The sequence below is a fragment of the Eurytemora carolleeae genome, unplaced genomic scaffold (genome assembly GCF_000591075.1).
Source record: "Eurytemora carolleeae unplaced genomic scaffold, Eaff_2.0 scaffold1353, whole genome shotgun sequence".
In the NCBI taxonomy this organism is placed as follows: domain Eukaryota; kingdom Metazoa; phylum Arthropoda; class Copepoda; order Calanoida; family Temoridae; genus Eurytemora; species Eurytemora carolleeae.
This window is the reverse complement of record NW_019402113.1, coordinates 19,146-30,049: the sequence shown is the minus strand read 5'-3', so window position 1 is coordinate 30,049 and position 10,904 is coordinate 19,146. Positions and strand designations below refer to the sequence as shown.

General features: G+C 31.4%; 1 protein-coding gene across 1 annotated transcript in view; it reads left to right on the top strand.

Annotated features, from left to right (window-relative positions):
• Positions 1 to 10,904, top strand: part of LOC111717888 (tolloid-like protein 1) — a 43,235-nt gene that overhangs the window by 18,005 nt on the left and 14,326 nt on the right. The window contains exons 10-16 of the mRNA XM_023493349.1: positions 2,707 to 2,875; positions 3,734 to 3,821; positions 3,890 to 3,972; positions 5,444 to 5,534; positions 6,497 to 6,549; positions 7,192 to 7,266; positions 8,019 to 8,086. Coding sequence (XP_023349117.1) covers positions 2,707 to 2,875; positions 3,734 to 3,821; positions 3,890 to 3,972; positions 5,444 to 5,534; positions 6,497 to 6,549; positions 7,192 to 7,266; positions 8,019 to 8,086 — 627 coding nt within the window. The remainder of the gene's footprint in view (positions 1 to 2,706; positions 2,876 to 3,733; positions 3,822 to 3,889; positions 3,973 to 5,443; positions 5,535 to 6,496; positions 6,550 to 7,191; positions 7,267 to 8,018; positions 8,087 to 10,904) is intronic.

The window sequence follows — 10,904 nt, the reverse complement described above, 5'->3', positions numbered from 1 at the left end:
CCCCCCCCCTCCTAATCTTCGACCAATACTGCTAATTATGCAAATGAATATGCTAATACAAAAGACTGTGTTGAATACACAATTGAGCTGAGTATATTATGTATTATACTTTATACTTTACAATAGACATCTAGTCCTCGATCTTCTTATACAGAGTATAGGAATCTTATAATTGCTCTTCATGCATACATCCTATAATATATAGATTTATCGATAACAAGTATTACCAATTAGCTAATAAAAAAGTAAAAATACGTGTAGCTTTTTCTAAAATATTTCCTGAGATTTAATTTAAACAAAAATGAAAATTCTAAATTTTTTCGACCTTGGGAAATTTGAAATCTTTAATAACACTTTCCTAATAATCAATAATGTTCGAAATATTTCTATCCATGTATAGGGCTGGGAACGTACAAACTTTTTCTAGCCGTTTCGTTAACCGTTAAAAAATAAAAATTTCAGTTAGTCGTTAATTTTAAGAACGGAACATTCGTTCCGTCAACAGCATTTTCCGGTTTTTTTAAAAATTATCTTTAGTTAACAATCTCAATTTTATTAACGGCGTTAACGGAAAATTTTAACAATCGTCAACGGCTCTACCCGTTAATGGTACTATTATTAAAAAATTAACGGCACTAACGCCACGAAGCACCAACAACATTTTGTTAATGGATTAAAAAATCGTTAGCCGCACAGCCGTTAACGGTATATTACAGTATTAACAGCGTTAACGGCGAACAAATTTTGTTTAAGGTTTATAAACCAGAAGACGACATTTAAAAACATCAGAACGCATAAACATCTTTAATTTTTTTTAAATTCATGCAATTTTAATGAGAAAATAACGAAATTCACCGTTTTTAATTTTTTTTCATAAACGGCTAATCCATGTTTTTAATGATTTAAAGTTAACGGGTTTTGCCGTTCGTTAACGGACTCTTCCGTTAATTTTCGAAAATCTCCGTTTCGTTAAGGTAACTTTGCTCAGTTCTATCCATGTAACAATTTGATTTTATGAAACATTAAACACATTTTATGAAGCATTAAACATCTTCATCTTTTAGAAACATATAAAGGGGAATTTTCAATTATTTGGAATCAATTTTACAGCACAACTTTTGAAATAAGGAACAAAACCAAGCATTTTTTACAGCTTTATTTTCATTAAATATGTATTTAATAGATTCTTCTGTAAAATTTTCAGCCAAAATTGTTTGTTCGAAAATGACCAAACAAGGTTCGAGATATCAATGACTCTGATCAAGTTTAATTTTAAGATGTGACAAACGTTTCACTCCTAACAGATAGGGCTGTGCGTCGTTCTTTCTTGGGAATGAACGGAACAAAACGGAACGAAACGGAACGAAATGGAACAAAATGGAAGAAAACGGAACAAAACGAAACGAAAGTTTACAGATAGAAAGTAGGAGAACTTGAGTTTACAGATAGAAAGTCGGAGAACTTGAGTTTACAGATAGAAAGTAGGAGAACTAAAGTTTCAGATAGAAAGTAAGGAACTGGAGTTTACAGACAGAAAGTAGGAGAGAACTAGGTTTTACAGATAGAAAGTAGGAGATCTGGAGTTTACAGATAGAAAGTAGGAGATCTGGAGTTTACAAATAGAAAGTAGGAGATATAGATTTTACAGATAGAAAGTAGGAGATCTGGAGTTTACAGATAGAAAGTAGAAGATCCAGATTTTACAGATAGAAAGTAGGAGATCTGGAGTTCACAAATAGAAAGTAGAAAATCCAGATTTTACAGATAGAAAGTAGGAGATCTGGAGGGAAATTTATAATGGGAAATAAAACATCAAGGGATTAAAGTCACCATGAAAACATAATTGAATAAATGACCTGAAATACCCGTTAAAATTGTTTTCTAATCATCTTGTTACTCATACTAATATGGATGTAAAATTACAAACAGAAAGTGGGAGAACTGGAGTTTAGAAGGAGTGAGAACTGTAGTTTGTAAAAATATGAAATAGAAATTTACTGCTTTTTGTTCAATTTTTTTGCGCGCCAACACACGCAATTATGCCTCTCCCCCTCCCTGAGATAATGGTTTAGTCCGCCCCTGTTTGCCACCTTATGTAAACTTTAGATACTTCATATTTCAAGATTATAATGCAAGGAAAGTTAATTGCGGTCGCGTATACTCTGCGTATATATTGAAACCAGTTCTCTCTGGGCAGAATTTGTAAACAAGAGTAGATGCATCACTGCATCAGTGTTCATCTAGTATCCGAGGAGAATAAAAGCATTAAATTTTGATGATTTTAAAAATTCCCAAAATATGTATCTATGACAAGGATATTTCATAGTTTATATTTGTGAAAATGGATATTTTACTCTACAGAGGTTTGGTCCATCACCATCACCGAATTTTAAATGGATATATATCATGTCAGGCTGTGACATCCGCCTTGTGTTTACTTTTCCACCCAAAGACAGTACACTGCAGTACAAAAAATGCGTAAACCTCTGAAATAACTTTCCTTGCATTAGTACCTTCATATTTTGACTATTAGATCAAGCAGAATCAGAAGTAACAGTTTGAAATGTGCCAAGCAGCTATTATCATTAAATATAATGATCTGCTGCTAAGAACCTAGAATGTAAGATTAAAGATCGTAAAAATTCCGTAAGTCGTCTCTGAATTCTTGGCTTTTGTTGATAACCCTGTAGACTGTGCACTGTACAGGTACGGGATGGATACTGGTACAAATCTCCACTGTTGGCTCGTGTATGCGGGACTACCCTGAGCGAACCTATAATATCAACCGGATCCCGGCTAATGCTAACCTACAGGACCCGGGAGAATAGCCCGGATCATCTGGGGTTTATGGCGCAATACGAGGCAGTTTGCGGAGGTTAGTTTTTTTCTGAAAGAGGCTTTTGATGTTATTTAGAGTTAGCCTCTTATTAAAGATTAAAAAAACGACATTGGTAAAAGGTTTGTCTGACTAGGATTTAACGAGATATGCATGGTTTCCTTTATGAAGCCTAATTTTTTGTAATCATGAATTTTCTATGTAAATGTCTTGCAGATTTCTGCACCGGAAACAATGGAGGAAATTGTCAGAAGTAAACATCAATTTTAAAGCTTGAATAACAAGGAAATCTTCTGCTTAAAGGACTAATCACTCCCCTTCTTCAAATTGAATTTTTCAACATTTAACATTGAGTTTAGACGTGAAAGATATTCCTATCCCATGTCGACCTCAGTCCTCAGTTGAGCGTTTTTCCCAAAATGATCATTGATCATTATCAATAGCTCAACATAGTTCATTAAAATCTATAAGCTTCTAATTTGCTGTGAAGGTCGGATTTAGTAAATGATATATATATGAGAAGAAAAAAACAATATTTTATAATACTATTTTGTTTCAACCGCCGGAATTACAATTTTTTGTAAATTTCTTTTGCCTTTGCAGAAAATCCAAAAGAAAAATCTAAAAGAATATTGGTCAGCAGAAGTTAAAGGAGAAATTCGACATAGTTTTCACCGAATGGAAGGATCAAACGACAAAAATCTTCATTAAATGACCCATGCTAAAATTAAAAACTTTACTCCTGAGCATAATTTAAGTCTTTTCAACGATTTAAAGAGCTGTAAAGCCCTAATCCCTGTTTTTTAGGAAATCCGTAATGTTCAACTATTTCTTAATTAAAAACATTAATTAGATCCGACCTCGAGATAGATAGATAGTTTGACCTCTGTTGTTAAGGTGAGCTGGATACAGAGACGGGTCAACTTGAATCTCCAAACTTCCCTGAAGATTATCAACCCAGTAAGGAGTGTATCTGGAAAATCAGGTAACAAAAAAATCAACCAACCAAAAATTATAACTATCAATTAACCCAACTAACCAATTGTTGTTCAGGGTTGCTGAGGACTTTCAGGTTGCTTTAAAATTCCAGTCTTTTGAGATAGAAAACCACGATAACTGTGTTTATGATTACTTAGGTAATATATTCAGTTGAAAGGGACTGTACGCGAAATTGCAAGTGACCCTCCAGCAAAGATGGCAATGCCCTATTTACGGTGGAAGCATTAATCTGATCAAAATGTGGAAGATACCGTCGTTTTTCTGACTCGAAAAAACATGCGCAATTATTTTTGGCAGAGAAACCGCAAATGAAAATACACAGGCTTAAGAAGCAAAAACATTGATATCTAATACTTGATAATACTTCAAGGATACCGTTGTAAATCTAGCATTGCTATCTTTGTATGAAGGGTCACTTGAAATAACGCTTACAGTCCCTTTCTCATCCTACCGTGTATATTCTCCTAATTCTGTTTATAAAATCATCCCTCAATCCAAGGTTATAATGCAAGGAAAGTTATTTCAGAGGTTTACGCATCTTTTGTACTGCAGTGTACTGTCGCTGAGTGGTAATGTAAACACAAGACGGATGTCAAAGCCTGACATGGGATCCATCTTTCACATAAAAAATCAATGAAATATTCTGGTCATATGAAACTATTATGTGAATTATTAAAATGATCAAAATTTAATGCTTTTAACCTCCTCGGATACTGAACACTGATGCATCTATTCTAGTTTACAAATTCCTCCCAGAGAGAACTGGTTTCAATATGTACGCAGAGTGTACGCAACTGCAATTAACTTTCCTTGCATTATAACCTTGCCTCAATCTGTTTTTATGAATATTTTATAGCTCATTTATAACCAGGAAAATGCATTTAAGGAAATACTCACAATTTTTAGTAAGGTTTCTGTGTTTAAAGGGAACATTCATTTTTTTCTGTCTTTTTAAAATCTTAAATAAGTCATTGTTGATATTTTTGAATTTTATGATGTATATTTAATTTATGATATTTTCAGCCTGCCTATTTATCTATAGGTTTTTTGTTTTGACTTATCATATATTTTCTTTATCAGTATTTGGTTATAATTTATTTTGTGCTTAATTATAGATTGAATTTTTTTTGCGGGGGGGGGAGATAAAATACTGTAAACGTAATCTAAAGTATCCTTCATCCGAGCGAGGTGTATGTCCGATTCACTCTGAAGAAATTTTTGTGATTTTCTCTTTGAAAATTGATTTTTTTTCAATTGTAGTTTTTATATAAAGTGACTTGTAGATATCTGCTTCAGAAACAATGAAAGAAATACTCAGGAATAAACAATTTTTAAGCTATAAAACCTCTTTAAATTAAGGGTTCACTTTAGATTATGTTCAAATCAGTCCCTTCATAACCCTATCACGATGGGGGGCCGGGGGGGTTGGGGCCCCCGTGGTTCCTTCTGAATAACTTAAAAATGGGTTACATTAGAACGTTAAAACTTCTTCACTTTTTCAACATCATAGTTGTGAACAAATTTTATATTTATATTTATTTATATTTATATTTATATATTTTCACTTTAGGAGAGGCGGTTTATATTTTATATTCCTTTTATATTTAGAAATAAGAGATGGGGATACACAGGACTCCCCTCTCATAGGAACCTATTGTGGATACAAGATGCCCAAGGATATCAAATCATCGTCAAACAGGAATATCCAACAATCGTTTGTATCTGTATATTTATCAGGGATATCAACTAAAGGATATCCAACAATCGTTTGTTTATTTATCAAAGAGCTATTTTGTTAAGCTTAATCATTTTATTATATTGGTTTACTGAGACATTTTGCCTATTTTAGGAATATCTAGATTGCTTTAATATTTGTATACAAACATTGAAAAGTTTTTCTTGCATTTTGACATAAGTGAAAACTGAACGAGTATTTGACCGCAAAGTCTATCACCGATTAAAAAACTTATTTTTAGATATTTGAATTTAATGTCATAATTTTCAAATGTCAAATAGAAGATAAACATACTTGAAACAGTTGGGAATATCAATTTGTAAATGTCTACTGTAGAATATCCATATTTGGATATCAAATTATATGTAATTGTGGATATTCATGCAATCTTAATAGACACAGCTGAGAATATCCGATTTTGGATATTTACTGTTAACTCACGGTTAACTAAACCTAGTTAAAAGTTTAGTGAGTTTTAACTTTAGAACCCATTTTCATCCATTATTTGCATATTTTTTACTGCTTCTTATTCTAAAGTATTTTGAATATTAAACACATAAAGCCTCTAACGCTATTTTTGACGGACTTTAATTTAGACTGAAAATATTCTGATATAAGACAAGATGCACTAATTGTAGAAATTGAGGTCAGATTTTATAAATATGTAGATATTAATATGTACTACCACCGTTCTGGTGCATTTACTAAGTAGATTAAGTGGAAAAGTACAGAGATGAGAGACGCCTGAACCAAATTTATACTGTCTGTTTTCTAATATTTATTCCCTGCAACTGTAAACTTGTTTATTTCTTTGTTAAATCATTGAATAAACCAAGTAGTTTAAACCCATCTCCCTATTCATAAAATCCTACCTCTTGTTGTACGAGAATTACAAAGCAGTGTTGAATATATATATATTTATATAGTTTATGGATAAAATTTGTATCTGACGGTTCGGTTCAGAAGGCAGGGTTTTCAGGTTAGTAGTTTCAAGATTGGGTCGCATCACCTTGGCCTTTGGTGTTACCCCAGTAACTCACTAGTACTTTTTTAGCTTTAGTAAGTAATAAGTAATTGGCAAAATTCAAATCAATTTTTGCAAGAGAACTTAAAATCTTTGGATTACTTCGCTGACGACAAAAAAATCGTTTTTTTTTCAGCAGGATCATTATCATTTTATTCAATCCACAATAACTAACAAATTGCTAAAAAATATGCATTCAAGCAGATTTTAAAATATATAAATAGAACAACTTTCAGAAATCACCATATTTGAGCTAATTTGCTTTGAGAAAGTTAAAAAAAAAAAAAAAAATATTTTTTGTAAAAATATAATTTTAGACATTTGGTTTATTGTTTTGTATGTAGGGCTGAAAAATCATCAATTTGTAAGTTTTATTGCTTTTTAAAAACTATAACTATTCCTTTTGGGGGGAGAGGAGTTAAAAGGCTGCGTCATTTTCATTAATGCCCCAACCCTATCTTTTGTACGCTACAGCGCAGTTGTACATATTTATGAAAACTTTTATTTGTAACAAACAGAATTCCAGGGATTTCTCACAAACCGGTTTTAAAGGAGGTCTATAGGGTTGAGACAAAAAATAAGCCATAATATTTTCAGCAAGTTTTATGAAAGAGTATGATGAATGTCAATCCCCGGATCACGGTTGTGAACATGAATGTACCAATACATTAGGTAATCTTTAAATAGTTTCAAATACAACAAGAAATTCGAAATTCACATAGAAACAAAAATACAAAAATTCGATAACGTTTGTTTACCATAATGAAACTAAAATGTATAATTGTTAATGACATATATTTTAGAGACCCAAAAGTTTTAGAGATCATTATTTTAAATGATAGAATTTATTTAAAACTTAATTTTGAAGCCTCTGAAAGTCAATAAAACTGGAGACCCCCAAGGATTGCTTAAACCCCCCTTTTTATTATTATTTAAAAATGTAAGTTTGCATGTAGTGTGAATAGCTTGAAAAAGTTCTTTCGAAAAATCAAATGAAACTTGATGAAATTTAAGTTTTTGTTTAGTTTAATATAAGTGACTGAAAACTAAAAGAGTAATTTATAAAAGCAAAAACAGTTTACTTTCTGGTAGAAATAAATGTCTTTATATCAAACCTTAAAGAAGTTTAGTAAAAGTAATTTCCAACAAAAGAACCAGGTTTAAGTAAAAAAGAAAATGCAGGATAATGTAAAACAAACAAATATTTAAAAGCTTTTAATGGAGCCCAACCTAAACAAAAAACAAAAGTTAATATTCATCGGGGAAAAAAACAAAAAACAAAAAATATTATATTCATACTGCAAATACACAAAATTGTTATTGAAATTGAGTTGTTGTAATCGGATACACGTCTGGATACACATAAAATTGTCTAAGTGGATACACATGTAATTGTCTAGGTGGATCCACATGTAATTATCTAGGTGGATACACATGTAATTGTCTAGGTGGATTCACATGTAGTTATGTAGGTGGATACACATGTAATTATGTAGGTGGATACACATGACATGTTATTATCTAGGTGGATACATATGTTATTATCTAGGTGGATACATTTTATAAATTCTAGTTTAGATACATTGCTATAAATTCTCATGAAGTCAAAGGCCTTTATACAACCCAAAACTATAAATAACGTAATACCTAAAATATTGTCATCGAATGGATTCCAGTTTGGATAATTCAATTCAAAAATCTACAAAATCTGTGAAAGGCCCGGACACAGGGAAGGGCCACAAACCACCCCGGGGGGAGAGAAAGTGTTCACAGTTTGATTTATTTCCCCATCAGTATTTAATAGAGCATTTTCCCCTCCTCCTGTTAAACTTATGGTGCTCATTTTAAAGGAATTTATATCGGTCGTGTCGATAAATCATATTCCAGAAGCTAAATTGAAATTCTAACCTATTGAACTCTTCCCAAAGGGACTGTACACGTATTTTTAAGTAAGTCTGCATTTGTAATACGGACCTATAAATTATATATTATCAATTATATTAAAAAAAAAATTCAGATTGTTTGCATATTTGCTGAATGTGATCTGTTTAAACCTACTATTTCTAAAAATTGATTATATCTGAATTTTCGTGTAATTTTGACACGGTTTTAAATCAATTTCTCGAGAAAATGAGATATAATTTTCATGGGTCGCGATCAAGAGCTAAAGTGATAAGCTTTCAGCATATACGCCCTTTCATTTTTCCCTTACAGTCCCTTTAAAAGGGCTGTAGGCGTATTTTTAAGTAAGTCTGCATTTATAGAGCGGTATGTCCGATTCACAACGGTGCCATTAAAAGCTTTGAATGGCCAAGAATGCAGGAGATATCAATAATTTTCTATTTTAAAATTTTATAATTTTCATTTGTGGTTTCTCTATCAAATTAACTTTCGCAATTTTTCTCTTTAGAAACAACGAGGGAAATTGTCAAAAGTGAAAACTTTTTAAGCGCTCAAAAACGACGATATCTTACTTATTATTGATCAGAGAAATTTTAAAGGATAAAATTGTGAATCAGGCATGTCCTTCTTCTTTAATTACAACGATAGTTAGTTCCTTTAAAGGGTCTCATAAGCGTTATTAGATTAACCAATCATTGAAAGGATTATACTGTTGTACGCACATTATACTCGTATAATAGCCAAAACAGTTAGGACAACAAATGAGTCAAGTGTTATTAATGTTAAGCAGATTATCTTTTACTTTTCGTAGATTTTTGAATATTTCTTGACCATGGAGTGCTCAGTGAATATCCAATATGAAAGATATTCTCATGATAGTTATAATTTCTGTAAAAAAAATCTATGATTTTTTTTGACACTTTATAGTTTTGTTTATACTTGTACAAATTTTGGCTTATTTGTAATTGATGGGGTATTGTGTATTTTTATAATGGTGAAGTTCGACACATCTTTTTGCATGGTTGCATTAAAGTCACTTGTTTCTCTTTTTCTATTTTATTTCAATTCAAACTTGTAAATCTTTCTCCTGCTTAATTCTCTGATTCTCAGTATAGTCCTGAGTCCTGACAACCGAATACCTTATTGAACAATTTATGAAATCTGAATTCAGACGTGAAAATTAAAAAAAGCTAAATCTGTATATTCTAGGCTTTCAGAGCGCCTCCATCCGTATTCTACTTAAATTGTGAACATTTTCACAATAACAAAAAAAATTGTGGATTTTGAAATATTTTTTCGTGGATTTTCAACATTTTTGAAAATTGAATCTTGAAGGAGGCAAATTATAGAAATTTTTATCATCCATAACTCTTGTTAGGTCCCACAAAGGTCCAGACAAGCAAAGTATGGATACTTTTCTTGTTTATCATGGTGTTTGTTTGTTTCCTGTAAAGGTCAAAAAGGCCCTTTTCTGTGAAACCAGGGAAGGTTTTATGGATGAACAAAATTTCAAAAAATTTGCCTCAATCAAATTTTGATTTTTATAGAATTTAAAAAACCTTAAAGATAATATTTTAACATCCGCGAACTTAAAATTGTTTTATACTGCATACGAAGAGAAAATGTACTGGTATAGAACTGTACTCAATGTACTTTATAGTTAATTATGTACTGGTAAAGAACTGTACTCAATGTACTATATCGTTGATTATGTACTGGTATAGAACTGTACTCAATGTACTGTATAGTTGATTATGTACTGGTATAGAACTGTACTCAAAGTACTATTTAGTTGATTATGTACTGGTATAGAACTGTACTCAATGTACTATATAGTTGATTATGTACTGGTATAGAACTGTACTCAATGTACTATATAGTTGATTATGTACTGGTATAGAACTGTACATAATGTACTATATAGTTGATTATGTACTGGTATAGAACTGTACTCAATGTACTATATAGTTGATTATGTACTAGTAAAGAATTTTACTCAATGTATTGTATAGTTTATTATGTACTGGAATAGAACTGTACTTAATGTACTGAATAGTTGATTATGCACTGGTATAGAACTGTACTTAATGTACTTTATAGTTGATTATGTACTTGTATAGAACTGCACTCAATGTACTATATCGTTGATTATGTACTGGTATAGAACTGTACTCAATGTACTGTATAGTTGATTATGTACTGGTATAGAACTGCACTCAAAGTACTATATCGTTAATTATGTACTGGTATAGAACAAGTACTTAATGTACCGTATAGTTGATTATGTACTGGTATAGAACTGTACTCAAAGTACTATATAGTTGATTATGTACTGGTATAGAACTGTACTCAATGTACTATATAGTTGATTATGTACTGGTATAGAACTGTACTCAATGTACTATATA